The following is a 15586-nucleotide window of genomic DNA, read 5'->3' as shown; positions in this document are numbered from 1 at the left end:
CCCACAGCCAGCAGACTCTGAGACTGGCACGAATGCTCTCGGCCGGACACATCCTGGTCGTGCGCTCAATCGACGTGCGGGACCAGGTCCAGATCTTCTCCCCGACAGGCCGACATCTGAAAACCCTGGAGGGTGTCCCCGTGTGGACCATCCTGGACGCCTCATACGACCCCTCGACCGAGACGATCTTTCTGGTCGAGTCGTCCTTTTGCTATCCCCCTCGGGTCTGGTGTGCTCGAGCGGCCGGGGACAATGGGAAGGGAGACGGACCGGACATTTCTCCTTTCAAGCCGATCGAGCTGTTCCCACCGAACCAGAACTCCCTCACGGGGGCGGACCCGCCACCCCAGCTGTCGACCAAGCAGATCTTCTACACCTCCCGCGACGGCACGAGGGTGCCCATGTTCCTCACCTCGGCCGACCCGGAGGCCATCCAACCGGGCGACCCCGTGCTGCTGTACCTGTACGGCGGGTTCGGGATCTCGGTCATCCCGCATTTCCGCGCCGACTTCGTCGCCTTCCTGCGGACGTTCGGGGGCGTGCTGGCCATCGCCAACGTCCGCGGCGGCGGCGAGTACGGCCAGACGTGGTACGAGGCGGCGTGCCGGGAGCGGCGCCAGAACCTGTTCGACGACGTCCACGCCGCCGCGGCGCATCTCCGCGCCCGGTACGCCAGCCGCACCATCATCCTCATGGGCGAGAGCATGGGCGGGCTGAACTGCGCGGCGGCCATGGTGCAGCAGCCCGACCTGTTCGACGCGGCCATCCTCAACGCCGGGGTCGTGGACGTCCTGCACCGCCAGAGGCTGGCGCGGAGCGACCGCGGGGCCCACGACATCGGCGACGTGCACGACCCCGTCGAGTTCGACCTCATCCACAAGTGGTCGCCGCTGGACAAGGTCCGGCCCGGCGTGAGGTATCCGCCTGTGCTGCTGACCGCCGGGGACAAGGATGACTTCGTGAGCTATTCGCACAGCTGCAAGATGGCCGCGGCGTTACAGTACGCTGGTCGTGGAGGCGGAGGTGGTGGCGATGATCAGCCGCAGGATGAAGGGACGCCGAAGGGGACGACGCACTTGAGGATCATCCGAGATCTGGGCCATAGCGGGAACATCTCTGCAAAGCAGAAAGCGGCCGTCGGCCTGGAGAGGTGGCTGTGGGTGAAAAAGACGCTGGGGCTCGAAATCCATGCAAGGTAAAATCGACCATGACAGCCCATTGGGGGAAAATACTGCATCTCACTGGGGCTCTTTGACAGGGCGCTGTCAACCGTGCTGTTTCAATCGCCAGCTTGAATTGAGGTTAAGAGCAACTCAGGATTCCATTCCCGAACTTTTTGGTCCAGTTTTGTACTGTACATGATGGAGCCAACGCCGCGCCCGTGAGAAGCGGTCTCGTCTCTTCCGACCCGCGGTTTGTATACACATCTCAGCCTCGCCATCGCCAGCCTTGTGCCCACCACCACGTACCGGGTGCGGTACAACAAACCCACCCACACACATGCACACAGAAATTCCACCTTTATCATGTTTCTTCCCCCAATTTCTGTCACACAAAGACCCCCTACCCCGACTAGGGCGAAATCGAGTTCGTATCTGACGACACCCAGTCTGGGTCCTGCCAGGTCAAACTAGCAATAACGGGCTAGCAGGCAGCAGGACCTCGATTTGAACCCTCGAACCTCCTCCGACTCAACTTATATATTACCCGTAGTAAAACCGGCCGAGAAAAACCAACCCGTAAGGGCGAGTTTCGCTTATCACGAACCAGATGAGCTGCTTCGTGTTAAGTTTTTGCTCTTTTTGCTCTTCTGAGGGTTCATCACAAGACTTAGACCAGGGCACAATCACTTCCCTCTGATACTCTTGGTCCTGATCCTCCTCCCGTTCGCCGCAATCTTAACATTGGCTCTTGCACTGATTGCCATCTTGTGAACCCTTGCTCGCTTCTCCCACGCAGAGCTCCTACCCTCAGCGACCCCCAATAGCTCCTTCGCGACACGTTCCGCCAGTTTATCTTCTCTTCTCCCCTCCGCGGAAGTTAATATCCATTGGATGGCTGTCCTTCTCCGCTGACGAAGGCGTAGAGGGACGGGAATGGGCATGGAAGCACCACCACCCAGCAGACCTCTTTGTTGGCGGATCTTGACAAGAGGGGCAACAGAGTCGATGATGGCGGTGAGATAGGCGACTGGTGACAAGGGAAGTGACTGCATGGGTAAAGGACTAATGAGATCCTTGTTGGAGGGGGGTGCGGATGAGGTTCGCAGGGCATCGAGGATGAACTGCATATTCTGTGCGCAACACTTTTAGCACATATTGCACCAGGTATAATGGCAACGAAGTGGATTTTACCTTCTGCGCACGACTCAGTTTGCCATCCCTCATGAGACTTCGTGTCACCTGCTCCACCACAGGATCATATCTTCGCTTGAGATTTACCGCTTTGCCCAGCGGCTTCAGATCCGGTAACCCAAACTTGTGCCCGAAGCCCGCGTCCGGGTATTCCAGGCCGACAACTCTTGTATCCTGAAACTGAACCAAGTGATCTACCGATCCTCCCAAGTTTGGTGCCACCTCCATCTCTGCGGCATTCCTCCTGGCAGCGGTCGAAAAGGAACGGCTTCCGGAGGGGGACTCGTTGTTGCTGCTAGAATCCGGGTTCAAGTCCTGTTTCATGACTTGAGGCGCTTTGTCTTGGGCATCTTTATCGCGCTTGAATATCTGCACAGATTCCGTCACAAAGACATGTCAGCCGCCGTATCTCTAGACTGCAACTGAACTGCACTACAATTCGAGCAGTTCATCGAACGTCGGCACCTACCTCCTGCACCGGCGTTCCCTGTTCCACATCTGGAGGCGTGTTCCCCATCGATTTGTCAATTGCAGCTGCTTCTTCTGTCACATGAGGCAACTGGTCCATGGTGGGGCCCTCTGCCTGAGGGTGAAGGGGCGTCTTTTTGGGAGACTGGTTTTTGGACGCTGCATCATCGCTTGCTGCACGCCGCTGCAGTAGACTAGGAGCAGGGGCAAATCTTTTCTGCGGAACCGTAGGCTTCGTCCTGAAGGGCACTGAGCGTACTGTGAAGAGGGATAGTCGAGGCGCCATTACTGCCGTTGCGTGAAGTGCGCAGGTATAGAGAGTGATTCAAGGTTTTGGAGAGGCAGTTCTCGTCAATGGCCTTTGAAGCGGAGGTGCAGCTCCGTCCGCGGCCAAGAGCCGCTTCCCCTTCTGGCAGGCGATTGTTGCCGCTTCAAAAAAATATGGGTGGACAGAGGAATATGTACAAATCGCAGGTTTCAAGTCTTTATTGTTCAATCTGTGGTGTTTTCAGAGTAAGCCATATACATATGAGACGCTGAAACCCTAGGCCCTCCCCAAAGCCGAACCGAGTATAATTTTGTGGAAAACCGGGGTATCGAGTGAACCTCCAAGTCAACAGGACCATGATTTGTTTCCATTCCGTCCCAACGCCATGTGATCAATCCCTGCTGTTTAGATTGAATCCTTGCAGGTGCAAACCCGAAGAGACACGAAATTTGACGACTGTTCCTCGTCGCCCTTCTGCCGTTGCTCTGTTCGCCCCAGAGCTACAACCGTTGGCGGCATGCCATAGAAAAGCCTTCCACAAATGAAAATACAAGAAAGAAAAGAAATTGAGCAGGATGCTTTGAAATACCCTCCTCTTCATATCCCGGACCTCTGTGAGAACCCTGCTGTTGAAAGTTTTCACCCGCTGCCGCTGCCGCTGCCGCCAAAGAGTTTCCCCAAGTTCAAGCCGGAGCCGGCGTCGTCCGGAAGGACGTAAAACGCCAATGCGATGATGAAATACATGCCCAGGCAGAGCAATCCCTCAAGATAGTTGGACTTTCCGTCCTGAATCAAGAGCACCACGACCAATGAGGCCAAAAAGAAGCTGACTGTCTCAAACGTCTCGAAGTGCAGCGTCATGGGTTTATTCATAATCCAACCCAATATCACCAGGAAAGGTGTGACAAAGATGGCAATTTGTAGACTGGATCCAATGGCGACTCCAATGGCCAAGTCCATCTTGTTCTTCCACGCAACTATCACGGCCGTGACGTGCTCGGCGGCGTTCCCGACAATGGGGATCAAGATCAGGCCGATGAAGGTTTTGCTAATGTGAGCTTCTTCCACAATGGAGTCGATGCTGCCGACGAGATATTCGGCGCAGACAGCGACAAGGAGGGTGATGACCACCAAGACAAGGCCGGCGGCCCAAGGCCCCAAAAGCTGAGCTTCCTCGCCCTCCTGCCCTTGCGCTTCAGAGTCATCAAACAGGTTCGCATGCGATTTGAGTTGGAAGTACAGATATGCCACGTAGATGAGCAGTAGAATGATGGACGTCCCGCGAGACAGAATCATGATATTATCATCTTGTGCCTTGTTGTTGGACATGACAGCGTACAAGGTGGCGGGAATGATCAATGACGAGGTGGCGACCGTCATGAGCGACGACATTGTCGATGCCACGGTGGAGTTGAAGCTCTGTTCGGGATATCTGAGGCCGCCGGCGAAAAAGCAGCACCCCAGGACGAGAAGGATATTGGACAAGATGCTGCCCAGCATGCTAGCTTGGACAATGCGGATCTCGTTCTTTTGGAGAGCGATGATGCTCACCTATTTCCAGCGTCAGCACCTGGTCCAAATTTGGGGTCTTGCCGTATATGCTTACGATCAGCTCGACGGCGTTTCCGAATGTCGCATTTAGAAGCCCTCCGATTGTCTGGCCCAAAGGAACGGCAAGCTCTTCCGTGGCAAAAGCGAGGAGAGACGCCAATGGGATGATGGCAATGAAATTGAAAACGAACTGAAGCACAGGTGACCAGTCCAACACTCCCGCCAGGATGCCCACAGGTACAAACACCAAGAAGACATTGACGTAGTTGGTCTTGAGAATCTCCCAGGTCAAGTGTAGCACGAGGAAAGGGTATTTGATCCAGACATTTTCATGCTTGTGAAAGGGCGTCCCCGAGTCGGTGGTGGTAATTCGGGAGAGCAACCCGGTTCTTTCGTTTGGGTCTGCGCGGCCGTTGATGCCGCCGTCTTCAGGCATGATATGGATATCGTCGCGGGAAGGGTGCGCAGTTTGAGCAAAGTGTTTGCGGAGATTGCTAGCAGCTAGAGATGTCTTCCGCAGCGACGCCATAGCAGGCGCCAGATTCAAGTCAGCCAATACTGCACGGGGAAAGTGAATGCGACCAAAGCAACAGGAGGAAATACCAGACAGGGAAAGGTATGTGCTGCGACGGGAAGGGAGTTGGTGTAATATAGCACATGCACGTACCCATTCGATATCTTGGGGGGGCAGGAATATCTACCACCAAGACAGAGCCGAGCAGAGAGAAAAACCCAGTTGAGCAACAACGTGTTTGAAGCTGGGCAAACAAAGGAGAAAGAGCTTTGCCCTACTCCCGAGCCAGGATGAGGACCCTCTTGGGCAAAGCGACGCAGGAAGCTTTGATGCTTCTTGTCTCCTTCTGATGTACCCGCCAAGTGGACTTGGCGAGGGCGAGGCGCTGCGGACGAGAGATTTTGCTGCTCGGTCGGGATGGGCAGGCGCGGTGTGGTGTGGTGTGGCGGGGAGGGGAGAGGCAGATGGACAAGAACTGGTCTCCGGGATGGAAATCGAATAGTTGCAGCGGGTGCGTGGTGAGAGAAGGAAGTGCGATACGTTTGTGAAGCGAAGGACAAGAAAGCTGCTCCCCACCCGCAACTGGCCTTCAACCCATCACATCACTCAGCATCACGGCACTAACTTACACAGCCACACTTGGCCTTTTCCCTTGACTTTCCTGACTCCGCGATCGACCTCTCATCTCATCCATTCGATCCTTCCAGCAGGGGCCCTAAGCTTTTCGGAACAAACCCATCACCGTCGAGAGACCTTTCCGCAAACAGCAACAAAGACATCCCTCGAGTGCCAAGGCGTGGTAACATGAAAACAAGAGCAAGAGCGGGGAATTAAAAGGAGGAATACACGAATGACTTTCTAGAACAAGTTGGTGGACAAAAGCAGGGCGCTTCACGGTTCCGTCGATCCGCGTGTTATTCCTCCCAGTACGCTAACGAGCTACGCCCACACGACCCGACGACAATCTGCCAGGATATGACGAACGTCGAGAACCAGCCGAACAAGGGGCCATCGCGGCTATAGAAACACCGGGGTCGAATCTATCGCAGTCGGCGACTTCGCGGCGCCACTGCTGAGCGACAGGAACCGCAACCATACGAAGTAATTCTGTCGTAATCAGAGACTCGCGCAGACTGCCCAGGTGCCGAGCATGGAGTACGGAGTACATATTCGCTCACCCTGCCGTCGCCATAAGCCCCAGCCTCAGAACAACCGGTCTGTACTTGTCGCCATCCCCTGTTACTAAAGGCCGTAAATCAAATCAAGCCGCATTGTTTCCGTATTGCCTTCCCGTTATGGGGTCCTCGAAGATCGTCGTCATAGACGTTGCTTAGCCTCGTCTTGGTAACTTGGTGCCTGATCAGGCTCTATCGGTCCTTGGAGCCGGACGTTGCGCGTCTCGCCCTCCGATTCCAGAAAAGGCGCTGGCCCTCAAATCTCAGCCTCGCTCGTGACCATTGCCATTTTCGGAGTCGCAGACGGTCTTGAAGAAGAGCCTTTGATGGGCGCGCGTATACCGCACCGTACGGCGTATCGACTTAATGATATCCTCGAGAGACTAGCAGCAGTCTCGTAAATTACATTCACAAAGGGGCTACATGCTCCTGGATACCCCCAGTCACTAGAACAGACTTCCTTGTCATACTATACAGACTCCATCAACTCGAATGCCGAATTCCAGGTTGCCATCTTCCATATCAGCCACCTTGAAGGCGCCAACCTTGGGAGCTGAGTGGTATTTCTGCGTTGGCGCTTTCGAGTTGAGGACATGTTTCGAGCGAGCCACGATCCTCGCTCTCTTAATCAAGTCGTCCTTCATCTCATTCCATCGCTCCAGCTCCTCTTTCCGCTGGAGCACTTGATACAATGTGGTGTCTGTTTGTGCTCGCCAGTACGACATCTTCGCAGTCGCATCTTGACTAGCAACAGCTGTGCGCTTGAGTTTGACAGGCTTCGCCGTCTTTGCCATGTCCATCAAACTTGCAAACACTTCCTTCGATCCAGTCCGCAATTGTTGAGTGTTGGCGTCTCTGGTCGATGTTGCCTTGAGATGGTTGAGACCAAGCCATTCATGTTCGACAGCTCTTTGCGCAATATCGCCAACGGGTACCCTAAGTTGCCGATTCTCGGACTTCAGGAAGCGTACCGCTGCCTGCAGACCGATGATCTCCAGCTTGAGCTGATCTACCTCAGCCTTAAGGCGCAACGACGCCGATTCATCCGCAGGCCCAAGTGGTAGACCTTGTCCGTCTGCCATTCTCTTGTGTTTGATTGCCTCCAGTTCCATCTTTTGACTCTCTTGAGACTCGAGGAGGGCCTGGTATTCTGTCTCGAGCCGCTGGACGTTTTCAACAGCCGCCAAATTCTCTGCGCGAAGCCTGGTGATTTCTTCTTTCATCTCTTTCACGCCGTCATCCTTAGCCTTTGTGTCCTTGGCTCTCGATTCCAGTAGTTCGACCTTGACTTGTTGTTCCTCGAGTTCTTTGTCCTTTTCGCTGATCCTGATGGTCTGTTCTTGGATTTTCAGCTTCAACCGAGACATTTCGTCCTGCAGATCTTGCGACAGAGCCTTTTGTGCCTTGACTTCACGGGCACGAGCAGTCCATGGCGCGGGAAATTTCTCGAACTCGATGGCGCAACTTATATCGCCCGACTTCGCATTCAGGTCGTCAATCTTTCCTTGCAGGACCTGCAATTGCTTCAACAATATCTCGAAGACGTCATCTGAAGTAGGTCCTTGTGGCTCACTCCGTTGTTGCTCGCCAGATGCGACCGCGGTCATAAGCTCGACAATCCTTGAATATGAAAGTGCTTCATCCATCTCCATCTTGTTAAGCTCCTCGAAAACCGACTCTCCGATTCTTTGAGTCAAGTGCGACAGTGCTTCGGCGCACAATTCAGCTTCGGTGAATTTATTCCACATGGCCTCGCCCAGGCACATTGAGCGTGCCGAGAGATCGCTCACTGCATGTATCACCTTGCCAGCAACATATTTGATCGTTCGGGCCTTGATACCAAGCTGATCCATTTTCTTTTCGAAGAGTATCGAGTCTTCGTCGTCGTCTTTCGGTGTTCCTAACTTGGCTAGTACTGCTTTGCCCAAAATCTGTGCTTGGCTGGCAATGTTATCTGCGTAGTTCTCAACCATCGAGATGGATGAGTTCATCTCCATGGCTTTAGTTTCGCGAGTATCCGGAATAAACTTCTCAGACATATCGACTAGAATGTCAGCCATGCGTTGGAGATAATCGGATCCTTCATGGCCGAGTTCATCGCGGCGCAAGGCCTCCACCCAGCTGGTCATTGCCTGTTCCACAGGCTCCAGCTCGAACGGGGCACCAGCATATCTCATGAACTCGTCCGTTGAGCATGTAGATAGGTGTTCCACAAATCGTCCACAGAGATTCGCAATGAAATTCATCCTTTCCATGACAGCAAATACTGCCATAGGACTCTCATGCAACTCAGCTCTGTCGCGCATTCGCTCCGCCAGTATGACTTTGCACAGTTGTGCCTTCGACCGGATTCTTTTGAAACATAAAAGAGCCAGGATAGGTTTCTTGTCGACATCAAATGTATCTGGAACGAAGTGCTGCACGATTTCGAGATGTAAACTAGCCTGCTCAGCGCGCATCTTCCCAAGCTCGAGGTCGATGGCCTTCAGTTGAGTTTTGGCCGCCGAGTTCTGTAACTTCAGGTTGAGATCCATCATCGCTCGGGACTTGCTACTCATCTCACTCGCCTCGAGTTCGCTAATCTCGCGTGAGCGTCGGAGTTCGTCAATGTCCCCCTGGAGGCCCTGCACGACATCACGGAATTTGGTCAGTGTGTATTCGAGGTCTTCAATCGTCTTTTCCTGCTCGGCAGCATGTCGATGTCTGTCGTGCAGCATCGCCTCGCTTTCGTCCAATTGGTAATGTAGCCGCTTTTCCTCTTCGACATGGAATGCCTCGAGCTCATCTGCGACTTGGATGTGTTCCTCGAGATCCTGCACCTGCCTCTTCAACTGCTCAATCATGTTTCGGTTCTGGTCACGCTCTTGGCCCAGAGTATCCAAGATTTCATCGTTCGCCTCCGCAGCCTCTAGCTGTTCTCTGAGGTGCTGATTGGTCTCCTCCGACCTGCTGAGCTTCGCTGCAACCTCCTCATACTTCGAAGCTGTATGCTCGAGCTCATCAATGGTTTCATGGAGCTCCTTGATCTCGTTCTTCAAATCACCCTCGTTCTGCTGCGTCACGTCCCTGAGCATGACTAGTGCCTGACGCAACCTCTCCGTCTCACGTTCCATCTGAAGCCAGCCGGCGCTTGCCTTCTCTTCAGGACTCATGATTGACGCCAACTCCCGGTTCTCTTCTCTCAGAATTTCAGCTTCCAGCTCCAACTCCTCATGCTTGAGCTTCAGGGCCTCCAGTTCACTCTCAAACATGTCGGCACGCTCTTCAGCCATCTCTTTGTCAAGTGTCGCGAGCTCTAGTTCTGAGTCGTGTTCGGCACTACGGTCTGGTACCTGAGTAGCACGAGATTCTGCGTCCTCATACTTGGCTTTCAGTTCTTGAATCTCTTGTTGGTTGGTCTTGAGTTTTTTCTGCAAAGTTTGGATGATTCCTTCGTAGCGGGTCGCTTGGTTTTGAAGGTCTTGCACGTTTTGTATTTGAGCTTGATCCTCCTGCCTTTGCTTCTGGAGTGCCCGAACTTTCGTCTCTAACGCTTTGATGACCTGTGCTTGTCGGGATCTGTCTTCGGCAGCAGAACTAAACCCATTCCTTGGACCGGCCGGCGGTTGCGAACGTGGAGTGGCAGTGGCTGAAACTCTCGCTTCAATAACTGATGGCTCCTGAGGCTCGGGTTCTTCTGCGTCTGGGGAAGGGGTCGGGGTCGGTCGTTCTTCCACGACCGGGGGTGGTTGTTTCACATCAACACTGTCGACAAGGGGCTCGCTCTTCTCAGCCCGAGGTGGAGCTTTGGGGGTCATAGACAGCCTGGAAGCGGCCATGGAAGGGCGTGGTTGTATTGAAGAAGGCCTCGTCGCCGGGGGTTTGACAGGACCACCTATTGACTGCCTACTCGCTGAGGCGCTCGGCCTGTGTGCTGAAGCGGGTGGGGGCATTGTAGATTTCCCAGCCAAACTGAGCCTCGATTTTGTACTCGAATCAGAGGTTCGTGCAGTGGTCGCTGGAGTACCTGTTCTCGGAGTAGAGGTGGATGAACTAGCGGAAGACGGGGCAGGCTTCGTAGGGGACTTGATTGGAGACTGGCAACAATAAGTTAGCCGGAAAACGCAAGCATTTGGGGGTTGGCTCACAGATATCCTCATAGACCTTGAACCTGTAGTCGTACTGGAACCGGCGCTCATCAGACTCTGTCTCTTTCTAGCAACGTCTGCAGCAACTATGCTGGAGGGTCTCGGCTTTGGTGCGGGTCCATTGGAAGCCGATGTTCCGTTGGGCTTTGCACCGGGACCTGGTTGACTGAGTATTCTCACAGCCGACTCCTTGCGGACGAAGATGCCATGGCCCGGAGCGCAGTTGAAGTATCGCTCCCCTTTGACGGAACCATCATTCTTGCCTGTGTCATCGGCCAGTTCGAGACCCAGCCATTCTCCCGAGGCAACATGTATGTGCCCAATGTAACGAACGGTGCCTTGCTTGCCGTCCTGAGTCTCTACTCTTTGCCCAACCTTGACATTGAGATCTGCCATTTTTGGCAGCTAGTTGATCGCCGGAGAGTTGCATGACAGGGAGCCAATGCCGACGAGAGACATGAAAACGATGATGTCCACCAGTTTGAGCCGGTTGAGGGGGAATAGAGGATGCAACAACAACGTCAATGTTTGCCTGCAACACAAACTGGGAAGCGTGAGCAAAAGTGGTTTGACGCGACTTGGAAGCCCGCAAGGGTCGCGCCGCACGGAAACAGTTGGGGAGCCGCCTCGCCGCCTTGATTGCGTTCACGTGACTGGCCCTAGAAATACTCCTGCAAGTACTAATGTAAGGGGCTGCCTCGACGACCCAGTCTCGCTCGTGCAAATGTAACATACATACATCTATCATCAATCACAAGCCTCCGTTCATGTGGATATGCATTTTACTCTAGATAGCTTTCTGGGGTATATCTCTTTTTTTTTTCGACTTCACCACTCCAAGCGGCAGCGGCAATTTGTCTGCATGACTTCAATCAGGACAATTTGCAACCACCACCCACGCATGTGAATCGTGTAGGGTATCTTGGAAAACCAGAGACCTAACGAGCGTCTGTCAGACATGGAAGTAAAGGAAATCGTCTTTTGGTAAGCCCGACCTCAGGCAAACAACGTAAGTGCAACTCATTGCTTGGGTTCCATAACAAGCGGTAAATCCAAAACTGTCAGCGCCCTCCTCCTTCTCTTCTTGACTTTTTCGTTGTAGCATCAAAGGGTATCTCGCTAGACATAATGGCAGATAATCATAACTGCATATCGATGTCGGGGTATCATTGGTCATTCACTTTTTCTGATCAACTCAGACTTCTCCAAAGCCTAGCGTAAAGGAAGATTCAAATTGCTGGCAGGTCCGTTCGAACTGCCCAGGATCTGATTGTGATGATGTGGCCCAATCGGTGCCGGGTATGAAGAAAAAGAATGTGATGTTGGTGGCCTGCCCGAGTCGAAGCTTGCACGAGGCTCATGCTTGGGAGTTCGATCTCCGGAGATGCTGCCACCCGTGCCGAAGGGGAATTTGTCTTCTCGAAAACGTGATGGCCAGCCACCACTCATTGAAGAATTGGAAACTTCTTCCTCGGGGAGATTGACGCCACTGTCGTTCCAAAAGTTTCTGTATCCGCTCTCCCGACTCTCCATGGAGATCAGAGATGCCTTGCTCGCGTTAGAAGATGCATGCTTGAAGAACGTCCCTGGAGAATTGTTCTGGTTTTTGCGGCTCATGAATGACGAAAAAGACGAGATGCTGCCGGGCTTGCGGAGGCGGTCAAACAGAGAGGCTCGCTCAGACACCGATGTGTTCTCTCCATCAGCGAAGCTCGATCGGGTTGGTGAATCTGTGGAGTGGAGGGATGGCGCATTTTGCAAGAGCTTGGATTCGAAGAAAGGCAGCGAGTCCTCAAAGGAGTCGGATTTTGGGCGAGGAATTGCCCCCTTGACAGTGGTAGCATCCAGTCCGTGTGGCACAAGCTGCGAAATGAGGTAGTCGATGGCGTCTTTGAGGCCGCCGGCATTGTTCCGCGTGTATGTGAGAACCAGTCGTCCTTCAGAGGGTCCAACAATGCGCTCCACAGACGCCGTAGCTGACTTCGGTAGACTGCTAAACTCGGGGTTCGCGTGCACGTCTACTTCGTACTGGTTCCGGAACTTCTGACGAAGATCGTTGTAGAATTCCGCGCTGCTGAAAAAGGCATCCAGCTCGTCCGACTTCTGGAAAGCAATCTCGTGGCTTTCTGGAACCATTCCTAGAAACGCGTCGACGGCTTGTGGAACTTGATATTCTGGACCGGATATGGTGACCACATCACTGGCTTGTTCGGTGTTGGGAAAGTCAATCTTGCAGTTCCATTTCTTCTCCAGCTCCTCAATCTCAGGCAGCCTGGCAATCAGTTCGCGATGGTAGAGTCTATTGATCACCACGGTCTCGGAGACGAACTCGGCGTCCTAAATTTAATCATCTGATAAGGACATGGACGCATCACTCAGGGAATCATCATCGCTTACTGCTTTCTCCACCATGTCCATAATCTCCTGTTTTACCAAGTCCAAACTCTGCGCATTGCGTGCTGGTGTGCGGCAGATGACATTGTCAACTTTGATGTCATCATCATCCTTACCCACTCCTCCGCGGTCCATGGCATTGGAGAATTTCACGAAAACGGAATACTTCTTCATGATGCGTTGGATGTGTTGACCACCAATGCCAATGATGCGTTTGTGGTATTGGTCAGGAACATGGAACGAAATTGACGCCGGCATCTCTTGTTCCACAAGATCCAAACCATTCTTGGTCGCCTCGTACTGAGTTCCAACCACGTCAATATAGAAATTGTACTCGTTGAAACCATCAAAGATGATTTGGACATTGCCTGCGGAGACAGTTAACTTGGGTCAAACTCGGCTTTGGTCCAGGGTTCGTACTCTGCCCCATAATCTTATTGATCTTGCCGTTCTTCTTGCCACTTACGAACTCTTTGTGCTCGTTTGCCAACTCGATCTTGACCCGCATCTGATATGGAGTTCTCTTCACGAAAGGGATCTGGTTAATAACCATCATTGCAGCCTTGACCGCATCGTCAGAGCCGTTGATGGTGAAGGTGAATTTTTCGAAACTGATATCGGCGCCAGAGTTTGTGCAAATGTCGCTCAGCATGATTCGGATGTCCTCGGGGGACGGAGCTCGCAGAGTGGGACCTTGCGAAGGATCAGGCATCATGATCCACCATGAAGCACTGAAGAACTGGCCAGCCTGTTCAACGATGGTCAGTCACTCGTGCCAGACACAATCTAGAGAGGCGGGCGATATACAAGAGCCATGATCTCCTTCACCGTTCTCTCGACATGGAGAACTTCAGTCCCCTGGACTCGGACGAGCCCACGTTGGCTGCCAAGCTGTGGAAAAAGAACGTGAGAACCGTTCGTCTCCATGATTTTCCGGACCTTGTCCAGGCGGTCGAGGAGGATGTTGTCGATTTTGCTTGCAGACACAACGGCGTCTTTGGAGTAGAGTTTGATGCCCATGACCAGCTCTTTCAGCTTCTGCTTCGCCTGGTTGATACGTTCCTGTGTTTCTCCTGTAATGAAAACTTCGTCCGCAGCTCGACGCGTGGCGTGAGGTGGTACGTAACCGAACACTCCGGGAAATGGAGGGGGGAAGTAGATAGCAGTCTTGGTGGCCGACTCAATCATCTTGATGTTCTTGCCAGTTCGGCCCGAAACCAAAGTGTGCATCGATACTTCGAGTTTGATCACGTCAATCTTATGCTTGAGCTGTCCATGTGTCAGTTGCGATCCAATGCGGGCGGCGACTCTGGAGGATTTACTATCTGGTCAATCATCATCAATGCCCGGGTCTTTGCATGTTCCACACTTTCCATATCCCCAAAGATGTTTACTCGATACCGCTGATCCAGGCCGCTGTCAACACCGTTGCCGTAAGAGGCACTGGCAGCAGACGACTCGGCGTTACGAGGCTTGAGGAGGAAAATATCGGTTCCGGTATATTTGGCACAAAGGTCAATGTGGCTAAGGACACTGGAGCGGATTCCGGTCTCTGCACCGTCCAAGATCAATGCCGGGTCGATGTCCACAATTGCAGAGCGCTTTCACCTGTCAGCAACAACCCAGACCGGTGGGATGGAGGGGGCTTGAATGCTTCATACCATCAGGATTGGTGTCTCATTCAGTATTTTCGATCTCATCTTGTAGACCAAGTCCCCGTCCCCTGATATGCAGACGTTTGTCACCAGGCCTTGGGATTTTCGGTGTAGGGCCGGACCAGCCTTGGGCTCCGACGACGTGACAGTCGCTTGGATGTGGCCACCACTCTGGTCACTGATGTATGCACACAAAGAGCGTAGCCTCTCCTCGTTTTGCACATGGACAGGCAGTTTGTGGATAGGTGTGCCTTCGGGGGTACCTGCTGGGAACGTCCATCGTTGAAAAGCACCAGGGCTCGAGTGAAGGATCTCGTCGGGACTGGGGCCGGCAAGGTTCGAGGCGAAGGGTACGTTGAAGGACAGGTTGACGGATGTGGCCTCGGATGCCGGTTGGGATACAATTCCTGGTGAGCCTTGTGGACGTCTCAGTGGTTGCGGCGTTGACAGGTCCTGGTGGAATCTGGACATGCCAAACGCTGCAGGAGTCATCCGTTCCCAGCCATGACGGGCCTGGCCAGTGAAGTTGCTGATCTTGTGCATCTTCGGCTTGGGACGACTCCCCAGGTCATCGACGTTCGGAAGGGAGTGGGACGGGAAGGAGGAGCTATGGTTGTTGCATCGAGAAGGCTATGGAACACAGAGGGAGGTCTGGGCAGGGAGAGGTGGAAGCTCGGAGAGATAGCGTCAAGGAAAGGAAGGGATTGCTATCGGCGTTTCGCTGGAGTTGAAGGTGAAGTTGGAATGATGGAGAGTAGTTGCGGTTGAAAGTCGTAACTTGAGTGGACTGTGCGTCGCAGGCAGGTTAGTTGGACCACTGGCACTGGCGGGAATCTAGCCGTTCGCCGCACAACTTCCAGTTCTTCCACACAGACACGCACATCCGCACACACGGAGGGGTCCAAGGAAGCAACTCGCAGGGCCAGGTGGAACAGTTTACCCCTTCTGAAAGGACAGGAACTTAGGGCCCGGCCCATGAGATGCCCCCGTAAGCTCACATAACTATGCCACAAGCAACCAGATGGGAAGAGCTTGACCGGCGTAGCTGCGGTTGTCAGTGGCTGCATGTCCCTAGGCTGT

General features: G+C 53.5%; 4 protein-coding genes across 5 annotated transcripts; all 4 read right to left on the bottom strand.

The window, feature by feature from the left end:
- Positions 1–1205: 1205 nt before the first annotated feature.
- On the bottom strand, positions 1206–3254 carry PV07_10581 (uncharacterized protein). The gene is made up of 3 exons (XM_016397923.1): positions 2824–3254; positions 2355–2723; positions 1206–2293 (listed from the first exon to the last, which is right to left on the bottom strand). The coding sequence occupies exons 1-3, from the start codon at positions 3106–3108 to the stop codon at positions 1847–1849; spliced, it is 1101 nt and encodes a 366-aa protein (XP_016245114.1). The 5' UTR covers positions 3109–3254; the 3' UTR covers positions 1206–1846.
- PV07_10580 lies at positions 3232–5691 on the bottom strand. 2 transcript variants are annotated; one of them, XM_016397922.1, is made up of 3 exons: positions 5245–5691; positions 4697–5142; positions 3232–4641 (listed from the first exon to the last, which is right to left on the bottom strand). In XM_016397922.1, exons 2-3 carry the CDS (start codon positions 5075–5077, stop codon positions 3730–3732), a joined length of 1293 nt encoding a protein of 430 aa, XP_016245113.1. In that variant the 5' UTR covers positions 5078–5142; positions 5245–5691; the 3' UTR covers positions 3232–3729. The 2 variants fall into 2 exon arrangements, with proteins under 2 accessions (XP_016245113.1, XP_016245112.1); XM_016397921.1 differs by having other exon boundaries at positions 5309–5691.
- A 996-nt stretch (positions 5692–6687) lies between these two features.
- PV07_10579 (uncharacterized protein) lies at positions 6688–11024 on the bottom strand. Its single transcript, XM_016397920.1, has 2 exons — positions 10458–11024; positions 6688–10406 (listed from the first exon to the last, which is right to left on the bottom strand). The coding sequence occupies exons 1-2, from the start codon at positions 10851–10853 to the stop codon at positions 6795–6797; spliced, it is 4008 nt and encodes a 1335-aa protein (XP_016245111.1). The 5' UTR covers positions 10854–11024; the 3' UTR covers positions 6688–6794.
- A 92-nt stretch (positions 11025–11116) lies between these two features.
- PV07_10578 (uncharacterized protein) lies at positions 11117–15395 on the bottom strand. The gene is made up of 6 exons (XM_016397919.1): positions 14513–15395; positions 14174–14452; positions 13659–14120; positions 13272–13599; positions 12855–13219; positions 11117–12794 (listed from the first exon to the last, which is right to left on the bottom strand). The coding sequence occupies exons 1-6, from the start codon at positions 15047–15049 to the stop codon at positions 11670–11672; spliced, it is 3096 nt and encodes a 1031-aa protein (XP_016245110.1). The 5' UTR covers positions 15050–15395; the 3' UTR covers positions 11117–11669.
- Between the last annotated feature and the right edge of the window lie 191 nt (positions 15396–15586).

Source organism: Cladophialophora immunda (assembly GCF_000835495.1).
Source record: "Cladophialophora immunda strain CBS 83496 unplaced genomic scaffold supercont1.6, whole genome shotgun sequence".
In the NCBI taxonomy this organism is placed as follows: Eukaryota; Fungi; Ascomycota; class Eurotiomycetes; order Chaetothyriales; family Herpotrichiellaceae; genus Cladophialophora; species Cladophialophora immunda.
Note: the sequence above shows the minus strand (reverse complement) of the source record. Positions and strands in the feature narration are given on the sequence as shown.

Excerpts from the sequence above, each read along its gene's own strand:
- PV07_10580 (XM_016397921.1), bottom strand. Across the intron at positions 4,642-4,696 it reads GAAACGCCGTCGAGCTGATC|GTGAGCATCATCGCTCTCCA; the intron begins GTAAGCATATAC and ends CGCTGGAAATAG.
- PV07_10581 (XM_016397923.1), bottom strand. The coding sequence starts at position 3,108 with ATGGCGCCTCGACTATCCCTCTTCACAGTACGCTCAGTGCCCTTCAGG. Across the intron at positions 2,724-2,823 it reads AGGGAACGCCGGTGCAGGAG|ATATTCAAGCGCGATAAAGA; the intron begins GTAGGTGCCGAC and ends GAATCTGTGCAG. Across the intron at positions 2,294-2,354 it reads AACTGAGTCGTGCGCAGAAG|AATATGCAGTTCATCCTCGA; the intron begins GTAAAATCCACT and ends TGTTGCGCACAG.
- PV07_10578 (XM_016397919.1), bottom strand. The coding sequence starts at position 15,049 with ATGCACAAGATCAGCAACTTCACTGGCCAGGCCCGTCATGGCTGGGAA. Across the intron at positions 13,220-13,271 it reads CAATAAGATTATGGGGCAGA|GCAATGTCCAAATCATCTTT; the intron begins GTACGAACCCTG and ends CTGTCTCCGCAG. Across the intron at positions 12,795-12,854 it reads TGGACATGGTGGAGAAAGCA|GACGCCGAGTTCGTCTCCGA; the intron begins GTAAGCGATGAT and ends GATTAAATTTAG.
- PV07_10579 (XM_016397920.1), bottom strand. The coding sequence starts at position 10,853 with ATGGCAGATCTCAATGTCAAGGTTGGGCAAAGAGTAGAGACTCAGGAC. Across the intron at positions 10,407-10,457 it reads CAAGGTCTATGAGGATATCT|TCTCCAATCAAGTCCCCTAC; the intron begins GTGAGCCAACCC and ends TATTGTTGCCAG.